At 40.2% G+C, this 18532-nt stretch overlaps 1 protein-coding gene across 8 annotated transcripts in view; it reads left to right on the plus strand.

Annotated features, from left to right (window-relative positions):
• NAALADL2 (N-acetylated alpha-linked acidic dipeptidase like 2) overlaps window positions 1–18532 on the plus strand; it is a 1484638-nt gene that overhangs the window by 440248 nt on the left and 1025858 nt on the right. Inside the window, exon 1 of one of the 8 annotated variants that reach the window (XM_069083601.1) lies at window positions 14919–15453. The exons of the other annotated variants lie outside the window; for them this stretch is intronic. Coding sequence (XP_068939702.1) covers window positions 15411–15453 — 43 coding nt within the window. The 5' untranslated portion in view covers window positions 14919–15410. Of the gene's footprint in view, window positions 1–14918; window positions 15454–18532 lie in introns of those variants that run through there. 8 annotated transcript variants of the gene reach the window in all.

The raw sequence follows: 18532 nt of genomic DNA on the forward strand, positions 1-18532 counted from the left end.
AGACAGAGACAGAGACAGAGAGAGAGAGAGACAGAGAGAGAGAGACAGAGAGAGACAGAGAGAGACAGAGACAGAGAGAGAGACAGAGAGAGAGAGAGACAGAGAGAGACAGAGAGAGAGAGAGAAAGAGAGAGAGAGAGAAAGAGAGAGAGAATTATATACATAAATGTTTCTATATATGTATATTTATGGTTTTTATTGTTCAGTTTTATTGTTTCCTTCATGTTAATGAAGTCTCATGACCCCACTGGGTGTTTTCTTGGCAGAGATAATGGAGTGGTTTTCCATTTCCTTCTCCAGCTCATTTTACAGATGAGGAAACTGAGGCAAACAGGATTAAGTGACTTGCCCAAGGTCACACAGCTGCTAAGTGTCTGCGGCTTTGAACTAGAGTCTTCCTGACTGCAGCCCTAGGGTTCTATCTACTGCGCCACCAGCTGTCCTTTGTGTATATATAAAGATATGCGTGTGTGTGTTTATGTACACGTACACACACATATAAGAATAAAACAAATAGAGAAGTCAGACATAATAGCTTTGAGGGGGCTGGGAATGTCTTCTTATAGAAGGTAATACTTTAGCAGACTGGAAGGAAGACAGGAGGTGCAGGAAAGGAGGAAGCTGATAGATTCTGGCTTTAGTACACCCTTACCTATGTCATATGACTGTGGCTAGAGAGAGAACATCTCAGCTCTGTCTTAGAGTGATGGAGTTTTGTGAGGTGTAAGATGTGATTTCCCCAATGAGAGTTTTGACTTGTGGGAGGAAGCTGATGAACTGAGAGGCCACGATGTTAGAGAAGTCAACTTCACAATAGCAGCCACCAGTTTTATATCCGAACTTGGTCAGGAGACAGAATAAAGTTGTTGATGGAGGTAGAAGCATTTTTTTGAGGTTGAGTAATGACCAAGAAAAGGCTCTGCCTCCTTTCTATTTATCGACTTATCACAGACTGATTCCATACTCTAATGGTGGATGGAATCCCTTACACTGAGAAAATTATAGTACCATTGTAGATTTGCACAATAATCATTACTAAAAGTTATAATAATGAGGGTTGTTTGGAAGTGATGATGGAGAAGAAAAAGGCTGCTGAATCCCCTTCCTAGATGTGAGCCAGGACATATAAGAAACACATGGAGAGGATTGTTTTGTTTTGTTATAATCTGGGGTTTGTTTTTAATTTGGTTTCTGTCCTTTCTTCTCTAGAGGAAACTTTTGAAGTTTAACGAGGTGATTTTAATATATGCCAACTTGTATATAAATACCTCTTGTAAAAGTGTCTCCCACTCAGTGCTAGAGAAAGTTTGGTGGGGATGTGTTGCCTTCAGGGAAAGCCAATTGTTGAGGCTGGGAGTGAAAAGAAGTGTAAAAGGAATAGCTTGAGGATAAAGTGAGAGTTTGTAAATGACATAATGAGATTTCCAGAGGACACAGTGGAGAGAAAGAGGAAGATACACACCAGCAAGGGACAAGCCTGAGGTAAAAGAGGATGAGGGCCCAGGGAAAGATAAGAGGTGAAAAGTGCTTTCACCTAGGTAGGTGAAAATCACTGAGTGGCAAGGATAAGGGGAGCAGCAATTTGGGGTACAGCCAAAGGATGGGAACCTCTTCAAGAATTGTCCTCTGATGTTTTCAGGTACCTCATGATTCCCTAGAGTTGACCCTAGATCCTGAAGACTATACCAACAAAAAACAAGTTCTCATCTCTGTCCCTTTGCAATGGCAGTCCTCAATGCCTGGGTACCTGCCTGGACAGCATTTCAGCCCAATTGGGAATTGATTAATTTTTCACTTCTCCCCCTCTTAAGTCGCATATCTTCCTGGTTAATTGGCATCACTAATTCTTGGCAGTATCCTGCTTTCTTAAGTCATGTTAATATGCAATTTATATCTTTATAATGGGTTTATAAATAAATAGATAACCAATGATATAAATGAAGATGAGCTCATTTTTATTGCATTCTGAGTAAACTACATGAGGGTAAGGGCAACAGAGAAGCCCTCAACAAACAGCTGTAGACTTAAGCATGAGCCTATATTGAAGTGTACTCTCTGCCTCTTTGGAGACCTAAGTAAGGACTTCAATGGGATAAGAAAATATGAATGGGTTACAGTGTGCATTGGTGGAAGTACCATTTGCATCAACAAATTTGCAAGTCTACCAAAGTCATCAGAATAAGGGTTGGGGAAGTACCAAGTGGGTATGATCTTGTTTTGCATCTTATCATGGCAAAAGTACTAAATTTAGAGTCAGAGGACTTGGGATCAAATCCCAACTCTGGTACACACTACCTATATTGGCCAAGTAACTGTTTTTCTTTTTTGTTTTTGTTTTTTTTAATTTTTAAATCAGTGAAGTGAGGGAATTAGTCTAGGTTGCTTCTGAATTAATGATTGTTTAATTCCATTTCTATCAAAAAGTTGATGTGATAGAGCCTTCTGTAAATTGCCTTTCTCAGTTACCCTTACTACTATTGCCTTGCCTTGCCTTCCCTCTGAGTTTAACCCTCAATTTATCCTGTTTATCTTGTTTGTACATAGTTTGAATGTAGTCTCTCCCATTAAATGGTAAGATCTTTGAGAGAAGGGAGAATTGGTTTTGTTTGTTTGTTTGCTTTTACCTTTCTTAATATAATACCTGACAAATAGTAGGTGCTTAATTAATGCTTGTTGACTTGATTTAACCACTATCTATATACCATGCACTATGATAGATGTTGTAAATACATGTACAAAGAATGGAGCCATCTGAATCTTCAAGGAGCATAGGAACCGCTTTGGGAGAAACAAGACTAACCATGAGTGTAAGGCCCTGAGTGCTAGACAGAGCTGATATTTGACATGTAGGTATGGCCGCTTTTGAGCACAGAATTGACAAGATGGATTTGGTGTGTAAAGAAGGATTAGTTGAGCAGTGACATCTTTGTGCCTATTTTTATACGTTATTGTCTTTAAAATTGTTCCTTTGGTGAAAATGATGCATGGAACAGGTAGCATGGGGCACCCGCCATTCTAGAAGAGCATTCTGGGTTTGGAACGTTTTGTTATTCTTGTTCATAGATTTGGCCTTCCCGTGTTATATTTAAAAATCCTTCCTGAGTCACTCTGTGTCTTTTTCCAATCCTTTTTTCCCTCCTCTACTTCCCCACCCCATTCCCACTATTTTGTAATTTTTGTCCCCCTAGGAAAGAGCACTGCCATTCATTGCAACAGAATAGCCTATTTTAAGGACAAGCTGTTTGGGTAGAGGGTTGACGGCTTGAATCCTCCATCCCCTTTTTGGTGACAATGCCGGCTGGCAGGCAGTCAGCAGGGAAGATGAAGAAGAGATTTTCCAAAGAAAACATTCACCCTGGAAAGTAGCAGCCCATTATGAAGGTGAACAAAGCAAGTTCTGCTAGAGCGGTTTTCCACGAAAGCATGTTACGCCGCTTTGATTTCCTTTGCAAAATGAAAGGAACCCACTCCCTCCCAACAAAAAGCCAAAAAAACAGTTGTTTTCCCTCCCATCCCTGCTCTGAGGGCTCCCAGTGGTAGCCTTGAAATGACTGGTGACAGGGTTGCCTTTCTGGGACTTCATGAATCCAGGGCAATGGCACTCAATGTAATTTAATTTTAATAAGTGATCTTTGGGGTTATTGTATTCATTCTTGGCACGCTTAACTCTTATTAGCTCTTCAAAATATTCATGGAAAGGAAAAGGATGCCTCAGAAAACAGTGAGAGATTGTCCCCCTTCTCTGTTCTCCTTCCTCACATACTGCTCCCCATGTGTCTGCCACACTTTGGATGCCAGGATGTGGATGTCAGACCCTTCCACTGACCATTAGCTATTAAGTATAATTTCTGTTTAAAGACAAATCTATGTTGGTGTCACTACTTGCATTCTTTCATTTATTTCTTTAACTTTTCTTAAGGTTTGAGGAAGGCCACTGAGGATAGGAAGCTCATTACCCATCATCACCATCACTCTAGGTTTTGATGGTAGAGGTGGTGGTGGTAGTAGTAAATGTAGTAGTAGTAGTAGCAGCAGCAGTAAGAGTAATAATGAGCACTTTTGTAACACTCTAAAGTTTGCAAAGCAGGAAGGAAACATTTATTAAGAACTTACTCTTTGCCAGACATTGGGGATATATGTTCAGACAAGGGAGACATCCCCTGCTCTTAAGGAGGTTACGTTCTAAAGGGAAAAGAAGGCACATAAATGAGTGGTGATGCTGACAAGGGGAAGAAAAGGGGATATACACACAGAGACATGTTGTAAGGATATCCAGAAAGTGGGGTGGAAGACTGGTTCCAGGAAGAGAAAGAGAAAACTCACTTATCACAACACCCAATGGCTTCTCTGTTGTTAATATCCTTTGAAATGAGAAATTTTAGATCTCCATGACAGCATGCATTCATTCACTTAACAAACCAAAGTTGGGGTGGGACAGAGATGAAGGTGATGGCTGGAATTCAAGCAACATAGTAAGAAGGAAGATTATGGGTCCATATTTTAGACTGTGAAGCAGCTGGGTGGTCTGGGTATGGAGTCAGGAAGACCTGAATTAAAATTCCACCTGAGATACTTAGTTGCTTTATGTCCTTGGCTAAGTCACTTATCCTGTTTGCCTCAACTGTTTCCTTAACTGTAAAATGGGGAAAATAATAGTACCTATGTACCAAGTCTATTGTAAGGATTGTGAAGGAAATGGACAAAACCTGTTTGCTGGGGATTTTGAGGGGAATATCTTCTCTCTCTCTTCCAACTTTGAAAAATTACCTTACTTGGGGTGGCTAGGTGGTACAGTGAATAGAGCACTGGCTCTGGAGTCAGGAGAACATGAGTTCAAATCTGGTCTCAGACACTTAACTCTTAGTAACCGTGTGAACTTACTAGCCATGTGACTTTGGGCAAGTCACTTAACCCCAATTGCCCTCCAAAAAAAAAAAAAAGTAACCTTACTTGTCAAAGAAATGGAGCCTTCAGGGTTGAATAAATTAAGACGGATTGTCAGTTTGTATTATAGTTTGATTCTGTCTTAGACTTCAGGTAACACCCAGGCACTTTGAAGACTAGAGTCCTCCTGCCTCACCAGAAAACACCTCCACCAGAATAATCCTGATCTTCAACAATGACTGAGACCAGGTTAACAAGTTAAAACTCAGAGGTTAAGACATGTTCACCCTCCAAGTCACCTGATGTCTTGTCCCCATTGGTCAAAATCCCAAATAAGGAAAATGGCTGAGGCAATTTCATATTAGATTAATTTTGCTGCCTACCCTATAACTGTGAAACTTAATAATAATACAAGTTTTAGGTAAATTATCACCCCCATTTTATAAGGAAAAACCAAGTTTCAAAGAGTGAGATACTGAGCAATTTTTCACCGACCTTTATTTGAAGACCTTCAAAAAGAAGAACCCAGGAAGCAAAGGGAGCAGTAATCATTAAGAATAAAGCCTGGGGGCGGCCAGGTAGCACAGAGAGTAAGAGCACCAGCTCCAGTGTTGGGATGACCTGGGCATCAAATCCTGGCTCAGACACTTAGCACCCACCCAGAAATACCTGGCCTTGTAACCTTGAGCAAGTTACTTAATCCCAATTGCTTAGGGGCAGCCAGGTGGCTCAGCTAGTAAGAGCACTGGCTCCAGTGTCAGGATGACCTGGGCATCAAATCTGGGCTCAGATACTTAGCACCACACCCAGAAGGCTGTGTAACCTTGAGCAAGTTACTTAACCCTGATTGCTTTAAAAAAAAAAAAAAAAGAATAAAGCCTAAATTAATCTCTTCAAATTTCCCTCTTTGTTGAGGCCAAGCAGACCAAGTCTAGTCTCTCCTACTTGAGAGGGTCCTTCAAATACAAAGACAATTAAGGTACCACCTTCTTTTACAGACTTCTAAGGGGCAGCTAGGTTACATAGGGGATATAATGCTGGCCTGGGATCAGGCAGACCTGAGTTCAAAATGGACCTCAGACACTAGCTGTGTGACCGTGGACAAGTCACTTAACCCTGTCTGCCTCAGTTTCTTTTCTTTATCTTTTTTGCTTTTTGGAGGGCAATTGGGGTTAAGTGACTTGCCCAAGGTCACATGGCTAGTTTTTGTGTTAAGTGTCTGAGGCTGGATTTGAATTCAGGTTCTCCCGACTCTGGGGCCAGTGCTCTATTCACTGCACCACCTAGCTGCCCCTGCCTCAGTTTCTTTATATTTCAAATGATGTGGAGAAGGAAACGGTAAACCACTCTAGTATCTCTGCCAAGAAAACCCCAAAAGGGTTCATAGAGAGTCAGACACGACTGAAAATGATTAAACAACACCCAGTGGCTTTTCTGTTATTAATATCCTTTGAAATGAGAAATTTTAGATCTCCATGACAGCATGCATTCATTAGACAGATTATCACACCTTTCCTGAATTATAGAATTAGGTGAGGCTTGACTACTTTTGTAGGTTGTATAAGGAAATCACTTTTATTGCCCAGAAGATTTCTCTGGAATTCTAGAACAAATTCAGTCAGCCCACCACCAACTTCTAACTCATAGTGAGTAAAGCAGAAATAGCCAGCGTGAAAATTAGCTTCAAACGGTTTATAACCTAAGTGAAAATTTCATTGTGTTCCCTTAAATGTGATTTGTCACTACATTTTTGGATTGACAGCTGGGATTTAATGGATGTTACACCACTCTGTCCTCATTCAGAAGAGTGGGATTGCTAACCAACATGTTAGGCGGCTTGGTGGTATCACTCCTGCCTGATTTTTCCTTGACATCACAATTGGTCTCTTATTTTTAAATGAGTCACAGGAGAGCTTAATAATATGAACTAACCTCCATTCTGTCAATATAATTGGGCAACACCAACTTTGTGTGGTTCATGTGGATTGTAAATGCCTTGAAGTCCTTTTTATTTATAAAACAGTAGTAGGAATAGCATTAAAGTGGCAGTCCTTTCCTAGCAAAAATTAGGACTTTCTTAGTTTTTTCCTCATTTATTGAATGAGTTTGACCATGTTGGGATACAGATATATTTTCTATTCATCTTTATTAATAAGGGATAATATAGAGAAAATACATTAGAGATACCGGTACAGATAGAGAAGGTAAAATTCAGTAACTTCCTTAGCTAAATCTTGTGCAATGCTTAACTTGTATTTAAAAATATGTAAAATTATTCTAAAAGTCCCATTTTCTTCATTTGAATGGACTAAACCAGAATTTCATTCATTCATTCATTCTTTCATTCATTCAATAAGCATTTAAGTTCCTACACAGATACATGTACATATAGAACTCTTGACTTTTTATTTGTAAAAATATACAATTTAAATCATAATAAATTTTTCACAAAGGGTATATCAAAAGTGATATCTTAACACAATGCCTGGAATATAATAGGTGCTTAATAAATATTTATGGAATTGAATTTAACATCTTACCACTGCCTAAATACCAATGGCACTTACAGACCATGTCTGAAATGCATAATTATATATACACAAAGCATGCATACATGGATACACATATACATATTCATGTGGTCATATGCAGGTATAGACATGAATGTATGATATACCTGTCTTTAATAACACATTATACACATATCCACATGCAAATGCACTCGTGTATGCAGGCGTACATATACACAAGAATGCCCATCAAAATAACATATATACACAGATAATTACTATATACACATCTAGGGTCATAACCCCCTCAAGTCCTTGGCAACTCTGAGATTATAAATTTCAGATATTTTTTTTATCTTGTTTATCAATAGAGGGAGTTTTCTTAAAACTTTCCAGTACCACTGAAATTATAAGCACAGCCCCTGCCTCATGTATGTTGTCTGTATGTAGATATATACATGTGTGCATATATTTTGAATAATTTTTGAGTGAAATCCAACTCCATCTTTTCTATATCAGAGGAAAACATCTCCTAAGTCCCTATAGAATTAGAAAAAAAAAGCATAAAAAATATAAACAATATCATGCAATAGAAACATTTTATGGCAAAATGTGATTTTTTTTAACTTGATCTATTTCTTTCTGGCAATATCCTGTGTCTCTAGCATTCTCACACATTTCTCCCCTTCTTGCCCACTTTAGTACATACAAACTGACCTTTCCAATATGTCTCTCACATGACATCCCATCTCTTGTCTTTGTACAAAGCTGTTTTCTATGTTCGGAGTGTTCTCCTTCCTTCAAGTCACAACTAAAACACAGTATTAAGTTCAAGCCCTTCTGGGTCACCCCAGTTCTTAATATCTCTCTGATCTTGTTTTGCATAAACTCATAGATGAACATGTAACTTCAAAGAATGTAGACTCCTTGAAGGCAGCAAGTGTTAATTTTGTATATTTATTCCCAGCTCCTAGCCTTGTCTGTCAGATAGTAGGTGTCTTTTAGGCATGGTAGGTTTGTTTATAGATTAACTGATTTCTACTTCTTATATCTTTGCATTTTTTTTTTAATCTGGAAAACCGTATAGGTCAGAAAAGAAGAAAGGAAAACAAAAACTTCAGTTCTCTTTAAAAGAAAAGGCAAGGGGAAGGACTGTTTTACTGTAGCAAAAATAATATGATTCAGTTCAATTCAACAAATATCAAGGGCCTACTACATGTAAGGCATTCACAATAACTTTGGTTTATTTCCCTTTAAGAAAGACCAAGGCCTCTTAGCCTTTATCTTCTTACCTTGTACCATTCCCTCCTCATGCCCACCCCCAACCCAATATTTTGTTGTTAAGATGTGGGCTGGACATACAATGAGAATTTCATCCCTTACCCCAAGGATTCCCAGAATTACCTGCCCTGCCCAGTCCCAGGGACTGAGTAAATCCTTTCATTTGCATTGGCAGCTGAGTATGGGAATTGGCCCCAGGGATCCAAATCCCTCCCTCCCTTTCTTACTGTTTGGAACTAGCTGCCAAATTGGATCCAGCAAATGTGGTTGACCCTTGGTCTAAATAATGGATTGGAGGATTAAGGGCCTGGGAGTTCTAATCCTTTTGCCCTCCTACTGATTCCTGGTGACTTTGATCAGTCCACTAGGTCTCTGGGTACTCCACTTTTCACTAAGAAAATCTATACTATGCTGTGTGAGGAATAGCTATCAGGGTTGCCTATAAAAAGGGGGTTTGTAAATACTCCCCAACAGTCCACTGGATGCACCTCACATATCACAGACCAACATGTCTGCCCATGCTTTGGGAAATTTGTCCATATCTTGACATAAATTTGTTTTATGGAATCTGTGCTGGATCCTTTCCCACAATTCTTATTGAATTTTTATTGAGAAAATCATACAAATCTTCCCTAACAGAAAATCAACTGATCAAGAATCACTACTAGCCTTTCTATGTGCTTGATACTTTAATGTATACGCAAAAACCTGTGCCATTTTCTTCACAGATATTTGCATTTTCTATAGAAACCCCTAATTTGAGGATGGCTAAATCCTACCCATCCACATCCCTGTGGCTACTCCACACCCCCAAATAATAATGATTTTGTCGTAGCTGTTTAAATTAGTTATTTCAATAGAATAATAACAACTTCTCTTATTAATAATAATAGCTAGCATTCATATGGTACTTTAAGGAACTTTACAGACATCCCTCTTGAACTTCACAACAACCCTGGGAGGTAGATGCTTTTATTATCTATGTTTTACATTTGAGGAAACTGAGGCTTCAAGTGACTAAGTGACTTGTCCAGGGTCATTCAGCTAGAAGGGTCCAGAACAGACACAGTGCTATATCTGCTCTCCCATCCAGCTGATTTCTGAGTGAGAAAATTCCCTCTGCCAATGAGGGATAGCACTTGCCTGGAACTTAGCTTTAGAGTTGCCTGAGACACCAAAAGATAGAACACTTAACCAAAGTCAGTATGTGTCAAGTCTTGAACCCTGGTATTCTTCAGTCCTCATCTATGAGGCAGGGTCTTTGGGGTCCCTACAGTTCTAGACTTAGGCCACACTGCCTCTCAGTAACAAAAGATGGGGTTTATAGAGAGCCTTATTATTTTCAAGTCCCTTTAAATATATTATCTCACTGAGTCCCTGTGCCCATTTTACAAACAAGGAAACTGAGGCTCAGGAGTATTAAATCATCTGCTTGGGGTCATAAAATTCACAAATGTCAGAGATAGTATTTGGACCCGGGCACTTCTGACTCCAAGTTTGAGAATCTGTATTACTGTGTCATGTTCTCTTTCTATTCAATAATAATTGGTATTTATATAATAAAAAATAAAAATAAAAAAACCATAACATTCTTGTAGGACTTTAAGGTTTGTAAAGGTGTTTAACTCATTTGAGCAAAAAACACACTTCAACCAAACAAAAACCCTTTTCCCACAATGTACTTATAGTGCCTTGTTCCTTAAGCTAAGAAATAGAGAGTCATGGAAAAGTTCACATTCTCCTTTTTCCACTTCTTTTCTTCTGGGCTTAGTGGACTGTCTGGGAGCTAAATACAGGGAAGCAGTGGTAGGGGGTAAAATTAGATAAGTGTATCTATTGATCTCTGCCGCACTATTCCGGCTTAAAGTTAAGTTCAAAAAGGGACCTAGTAAATCTTTTCCTTCCTTTTTTCTCTTTTTTTCTTACACTTCATATTCTGTGGATGAATTGCAGTTGTCAGTCCTCAGTCATATGTCTTCAACCTGTCCCTATCAGTTGGTTCCTTCCTTATCACCTTGAAACATAACCAAAGAGTATCTGACCCTAATAAAATCATATTAAAACACTACCCTCTCCTACCCCCTCAGATCATCATCTTAGAATTCTCTTTCTTCCTCAAACCTTTGCAATCCCGTTTCTAGCCTCTCATTGCTTAACTGAAACTATGTCCGAAGTTGCTGGTGTTCTCTTAATTGTCAGGTCTGGTGATCTTTCCTTTGTCCTAATTTTTCTGGCACCCATTTGCTCCATCCCAACAGGGACCACTTTCCCCTCCTGGATCTTGTTTGGGTTTTCATGACACTGCTCTCTCCTAGTTCACCTCCTGCCTCTCAGGTTACTGTTTTTCAATCATTCCCACCCTAACTGCTGGCTGTGGACATTCACCAAAATTCTGCTTCTCCTCCTGCACACTGTTGGGAAGCCTCGACAGTTTTCATGGGTTTTCCCATCACCTGCATGCAGAGGATGCTGCTCGAATTTCTACTGTGGCACCTTGTTTCATTCCTGCAACACCAATTGCCTAATGGACATTACAAAGTAGATGTCCTAGAGACATCTTAAACTCGACATGGATAAAAACTGATCTCATTATCTTTCCCCTTAAATCACAGGTGGGGAACCTGCAGCCTTCTAGGTCCTTGGGTGCAACCTTTTTAACTGAGTCCAAGTTTTATAGAACAAATTCTTTTGTTGAGGGAATTTTTTTCTATGAAGTTTGGATTGAGTCAAAGGGCCACACTTGAGGACCTAGAGGGCTTCATGTGGCCTCAAGGCCACAGGTTCCTGAACCCTGCTTTAAACCTTCCTCTCTTCTAAACTTCCCTATTTTTATTAAAAACACTACCATCCTTCAAGGTTCTCTGGTTCTTAATTCCACCATTTTCCTAGATCCCTCCCTCTTCTTTGCTTCATATTCCCCACCAGTCACCATTTCTACCTTCATAATAACCCTTGAATCTGACCCTTTCTCTCTATTCACAAAACTATCGCTTTAATACAGCCTTTCCTCACCTCTTCCCTAGATTATTGCAACACACTCCTAATTTGTCTCCTTGCCTCAACAATTCATCACCCTGTCCATCCTACACATCCTGCTGCCAAAGTCATTTTCCTTAAGCAAGGATCTAACCATGTGACTCCTCTATTCAACCAGCAACAATGGCTTCCCATTGTTGCTAGCATAAATGTTTAGCTTTTAAAGCCATCCTCCACCTGGTCTCAAGCTATCCACCTTCACTGGATATTACCTGCCCTCTTCGAGGCAATAATTCAGCCAAACCAGCCTCATCTCTGTTCCTCACACATCTCCGTGCTTTTGCAATGGCCATCTCATGTGCAAGGAAGCCACGCCAGCCTTACTGCCGTCTCCTAGCATCCATCTACTGTAAGAATTCAGCTCAAGTATCATCTTCTGCATGGAGCCCTTTCTAATCCCCCAACTCCTGGGACCCTCCCTCAAACTAGGGTGCATCAAACTGCTTTGTGTGCAGGCTGTCCCAAATCTCTCACTGCTGTTTTAAACTTTAGTAACTTGACACTTCATGGAGACATTTGGGGAATCCTGCATATATGTGTTTAATTATATATCCATCCTATATATGCATATACACACATAGTTCACCCAATTATATAGGCACATATGTAATTATACACAAGCATGTATACATATGCACACACATGTATGTGTCATACATATGTGCATATATTTATACACACCGTCGTCTCCCCCATTCAGATGTTTCATTCTTTGTCCTTATATCCCCAGAATCTAGCACAGCTCCTAGCCCATAGTAAGCATTTAATATATACTTGTTGACTGACTCACCTTGTTTCCGCCTTCCCCAGTGGGAAACTGCACCCTCTTCCTTCACTCCCTCATTGAGCCATCCATTCTCTCTCCAACAAACATCCTCTCCAATGACCTTGACACATATTTCTACAAGCTCTCTAGCTCGTTTATCCTCCTGGGAATCTTCTTTCTAATGCTCCCATGGTCACTATCATGGACCGCCTTCCTCTAGGATAAAATACGGATCTTTTTGCCTGGTCTGGAAAGACTCTCACAATCCAGCTTCATCTTAACTTTCAAGTCACTTGGTTTTGCTCTACATTCTAGTCCTACTGGTTTAAAAAGTGGTGTTTAAAAACGGAATGTTATCTCCTGCCTCCATGCCTTTGTACTGGCTATATACCCCCAAGCGCTCCATGCATACACCTCATCCTCACTTTCGCTTCTTAGAATTTTAGTTTTAGTCTTTTTCAAGGTTCAGAACGGGCGTCACTTTCTATAGGAATACTTTCCTAATCTCCTTAGTTATTGGTTTTCCTCAAATTACATTGTATTCACTGATCTGTTTACATTCCTTATTCCTGAGTAGGATATAAATTCATTGAAAGTTTGGCCCACTTTTCATTTTATTTTAATATCCCCAGCACCTAGATCTGTGCTTCCTACATGGTATTAAATTGATTTGAATTTTCTTCAAACCTGTTAGATTTGCCTTCTATGATTTAAAGCAAGCACATGGCCACACCTATTGTATTTTTTTTTGTACACATGGAATCTTTTTTTTTTTTAATCATCCTTGGTTACTTATATTCATGTATTTACTTTATGTGTGTTTTTTCCTCTCCCCACCTAGATGGTAACCTCCTGGGAGGAAAAGGAAAAGCATCCTTGAATTGTCTTGCTTTAGAATACTCATACCCAGTTCTTTGTGGCCCCAGAGTGCTTAGAATCAAGCCAGGTGACTATTTGGAGGTGCCTGGGGGCAGTTCAGCAAGTCTGCCTTGGAATTCACCCTAAAGAATGAATATAGATGTCTGGGCCCCACCCCCTTCCCCTTTTAGGCAGGTCAGGAAATAATAGTTACAGGGTGTTCTATGGATGTAAACATCTCAGTTCCTGGGTAGTCTTGCTAAAACCTATAGCACAGTGTATGCATTATATGCTGCAAATGTCCCAGGGGAAGAATGCAATCTGGATTTTCCATCTTCAAACCTTAAGGCTAGGAGGGATCTCTGTCTGAGGTCACTTCTCTCACCCCTACTCATTTTACATGGAAGGATCCTGAGGCCCAAAGGAACAATGCCTGGGGTGCCAAACAGCATAAAAACTATGGGAAGTTTTTATTTACCTTTATGAGTGAGAGTGTTAGAAACACTCTTGAGTCTGTATTGGTACATCTTACATCTATTTACACATATGATAGAAAATTAGCTGGTAGCTTAATAAACTATGATGCAATATGCAATTTTTAGTTAGAGAATCCCCAGAATTTGTCTTGTGATTGATCAAACAAAAAGTAGCCATCATTTTTACTTGTTTTGGTATGGCCTGTGTGAGCCAGATCAAATATTGGAAAATTTGGGGTCAGAGGAGAGAGATTATTACTATGCCCTTGTTTCTGTTGTCCTAGATTAGACTTCAGTTAAGACCCAGGTCTGTCTGGCAAGGTCACTCCCCTTCCCCAAAACCTTCACTGGCTCCCTGTATCCTCTAAGACCAACTACAAATTCCAGGATTAACATTTAAACAATCTGATTCCTTCCTACCTTTATAGCCTTTATTCACATCACTCTTCCTTATTCACTGTCATGTTCCAGCCAAGCTGGCCTCCTCTCTATTCCCTGAAGTCTATTTTCTATCTCTCATTTCTGTGTGTTGGCATAAATGGTTTCCTGTGCACTCCCTTCTCCTCTCCATCTCTTAAAATACTATCCTTTTCAAAGCTTAAATCTGGGTTCTCTATAAAAAATCTTCCCTTTGACCTTTTACAACTCAAAATTTTGAATCTGCTAAAAAAACCCAAAACAAAACACCTCCTCTATGAAGCTTTTCCTCACCCACCCATCCGCCAGTGCCTTCCTTCTCTTCATTACCTTATATTATCCTTGTATGTCTGCATGTTTGCAAAAGGCATTGAGATAGTCTGTAAAGAATTAGGCTTTAGAGTCAAAGGAGCTGGGTTCAAGTCCTTCTCCTAATGCTTTCTCACTCTTTGACCATTTATGCTCCTCAGTTTCCTTATCTATAAAATTCAGAGGTTGGACTAGGTGACTTCTGAGGTCCCTTCCAGGTCTACCCCCATAATCCTCTTCCCCAGCCTAGTAGAATATAAACTCATTAAAGGAAAAGCTCTTTTTTTCATTTTATCATTGCTACCTTTCCGTTAGCCAGTGCTTTGAGTATAAAAGATGCTTAATAAATGTTTGTTGAATGAATGAATGAACAGCTAAGACCTTCATATTGCCTCCCACCTTTCTCCATTCTGCAAACAAATATTTGAAAACTGGTCTTGCCATACTACTGTGTTTAAAGTTTTGTTTGGATTTTTCTCTGAGAGAAGCAAATGAAGATGTCTTTTAAAACCCTCTTCTTAGTCACAGCCAAGCAGCCAAGCACCCATCAGGAGCAAAGTGCAAATATTTCCCCCCCTCTACAATGAAAGTCAGGAATCAAAAGTGAATATTAAAAGCGAAACAAAGCCTTGTTGTCTGGGGCTCCCACGTTAATAGGAGTGCATTGGATCAAAGCATGTGAGCTCACTCACTTCATCCAGAAACAGGTCAGGCCAGCCCAGGTAATTCAGGAAGCAGCCCCATAATTATTCACAGCCGAGAGCTGGTAGTGTCCGATTACACTACTCCAGTTGAAAGTCAGAAGGTCAAAGCTTACACCATAACCGAAGCAGCTGGAAACAGTCCGGGCCCCCGTTAAAAAGCAATAGTGAAATGGGAGAAAATGAAGCCAGTTTACCTAATACCTCGGTCCAAGGTAAGTGCTTGCCTAAGAGCTCTGAGATGTTTGAGAGCAGAAACTCCAGCCGGGTCCATTCCAGCATGTGGGCAGACCTCCCTGGGGAGGTGGGGGAAGTGGGTACTTCTCCAGCAGCAACACTTAGCACCTGTCATGTGTCCCAGCCTAGCCAACCCTCAGGAATGCCATGTGGGCTAAGAGAGGCAACCTTTATTTCTAATGCCCAGTGTAATTATGGAGAACGTGGACATTCACCTGAAAGCTGTGAGCGTCTGTTACCTCCATCCACATGGGGATAGTGCTGCCTTTGGCAAAATCTTCATCTTCACCATATATCACAAAACCACCTTCAAGTTTATTTAGGGTCCTCAAACAAATGTGTGCTTAGCCTTTTTGGAAGTTATGGGATACTCAGTAACATAGCCCTACTAGGGACAATAGCCCAAGGGAAGGGAAGCAGGTGTTTAGGGGACAGCTCCCAGCAATGTGGGCTTTCTGTAAATACATTTACCTTGGCTTGGCTAGCTTCGATTCTTCCCTGATATCAGCTTGGCTTGGTAGGACTGTGGGATAGAGCTTGCTGATTGGGGTAGAACAGCTGGTCAGGCTCACTGGAGTGGAACAAGGGGAAAGTTTTCGAAGAAACCGTGGTACAATGTAGAGGAAGTGAGTATGCAGTTCACAGGGTCTGGCTTCTAGGGGAATGAGGATTCCCAGCTCTTCCTTTTGCTTGCTGTAGGGATTATTGATACAGCTACCGATGCTGGAGTGCTTCTGGCCGTGCATTGTCATGGTGTTGATTCTATTCTTTGTGAAAGGATCAAGGAAGTCAGAGAACTCACCTAGTTTGCTGTCACATCCTTTTGTGTGTGTGTGTGTGTGTGTGTAGCATTTTTGAGAATTCCTAATTAGCATTTCAATCTTTTATTTGCACAATAGGGACACCACAAAACACATTTGTGCTGTTTTTCTGACGGTGTTTTTGATATATTGTTTTGCCTATGTATCTTTCTTAATCATTCTTTAAAAAAAAAAAGTAGCATTCATTCAAAGAGTTTTTCTTGAAGAAATTAGAGGGGGGTATACAAATGAATTTTGGGCCATTATTTTCTGAAAAGAAAGGCAGGATAGAAAATGCCCTTAAGGATCTGTGTTTTCAAGATCTTTGGGATTGCATGAATATATCTTTTACAACTTACCCTCCCTGCTTAAACTACTGCACAGCAAGTGTTTGACTATGAAAAGTCCTTGGCCTTATAAGTAATACAGTTGGAAAAAAAACATAGGTTGGAAAGTCAGAAGATCTGAGATCAAATTACACCCCTGCCACTATTTAGGTGACAAGTCACTTAAAATTCCTTCAGTTTCCTCTTCTGGGATATAAGAGGATTGGGCTAAATGTCCATTAGTATCTCTTCCAGCTCTAACTAGATGATGCTGTCTATCAAAGCACAAAGAGGGAATTGAGAGAACAAAAGAAGAAAAAGCACCTACTATGTTCCAGGTACTATGCAGTTACCCTGAATAATAAAACAGTTTAGAGTGTGTGTATACATACATGTACATATGGATATATTATATAATACATGTATGCATACACATATGTGTATATGTGTGTATATTTACAGAGAGAGAGAGAAAAATTCTAAGTCTCTCTCCATTTGATGGGGAATCATGGTAAGCTAGGGAATGTCCCCTCTCCACCAACTGTCAGAAGCATGTCTTTGTTAGCGCTGGGAGGGTTTTTCTTACTTTCACTATCCCAGGAAAATCTGTGAACTTTCTGTGTTCTGGGAGCTCCCCTCTGTGCCATGTTCAAGGTTATGCCTAGGGAACTCTATGATGATGGGAGCTAGATTCCTGATGCTATCCCTGCCCTGTTTTGTTTTGTTTTTTTTCTGTCACTGTTAGCTTCCCAGAAACCAGGGTCAGCATTTCCAGCAAATATGCCCAAATGTAGCCACAAAACCAAAGACAAATTCAGAAGGAAAAAAGACCTCCTTGCCTGACCTAATGAACAGCCATCAGTTTGAAAGAGATAGTGCCGTGCTTCATAAATCTTTTCCCAGCAACCCAAGGAAGCCGGCATGAGATCAGTGCCAGTATACATATTTGCACCCTTATTTTAAAAGAAAAAAAGCTCACTTAATTTTCAGTGTGGAATGCATTATGCACTGTTCTGTTGCTGATCTTATCAGTTGCAATGTATAGGATTCTTAGTAGTTTCAAGCCACGTTCAGAGGTAAGGTGTAGAAACCCTGGTGTTCTCTTGGCTCTTTTAGCTAGATTAGTGGGTGAGGTTTGGTAAACGGGTAAAAACCGAGGAGGAAGCAGACAGACCTGTAGACTGTTGTTTTCCCAGAGACTTTCAGTCATATGAAAAGAACCTTTTAGGAACTGATCCTGAGAGGAGCAATTAGCTTTTATTAAAGTACCTATTATGTTCTTAGTGCCTGTATATGAATGTCAGAGAACCATAGTGTTGGCCTCCCAGTGAAGTTCTGTGCTCCTTGAATGAACATATTCATTTATTCAGGGCTAGGCACCTTGCTGGGTGTTAAGAGAAAGCTAAAAATAGCCCTACCCTCAAGGCTTTGACCTTTCATTTGAGGCCAAGGGAAATGATATCCAATTGAGATGCCAAGTACTGGTTACCTTTCTCCTCTCCTGCCTTCCAGCTTTCCTTTGCTGGCACCATTATCCTTTTAGTGACCCAGGAGTGAGCACTTGGGGGTCACCCTTGTTTCTTCCCTCTCCGCCATCTCTCATATCCAGTCTCATCAATCCTAGATCCACTAAATCTTATTCACAGCCTTTATCCTGGTTCAATGTCCTATCCGATTCTTGTGCATGTCGAGATATCACTCTTGTGAGGTTATGGGTCCTCTTGGAGAATGAAGCACAAACAGCAACAACAGCAGCTACTACTACTACTGCTACTACTGCTGCTACTGCTGCTGCTGCTGCTGCTGCTACTACTGCTACTATTACTGCTACTACTGCTACTATTACTGCTACTACTATTGCTGCTGCTACTACTACTGCTGCTACTACTACTACTGCTGCTACTGCTACTATTACTGCTACTACTACTGCT

Source organism: Petaurus breviceps, unplaced genomic scaffold (genome assembly GCF_028583685.1).
Source record: "Petaurus breviceps papuanus isolate PSGF00001 unplaced genomic scaffold, PetGlider_PUasm1.0 173, whole genome shotgun sequence".
NCBI classification, from domain to species: Eukaryota; Metazoa; Chordata; class Mammalia; order Diprotodontia; family Petauridae; genus Petaurus; species Petaurus breviceps.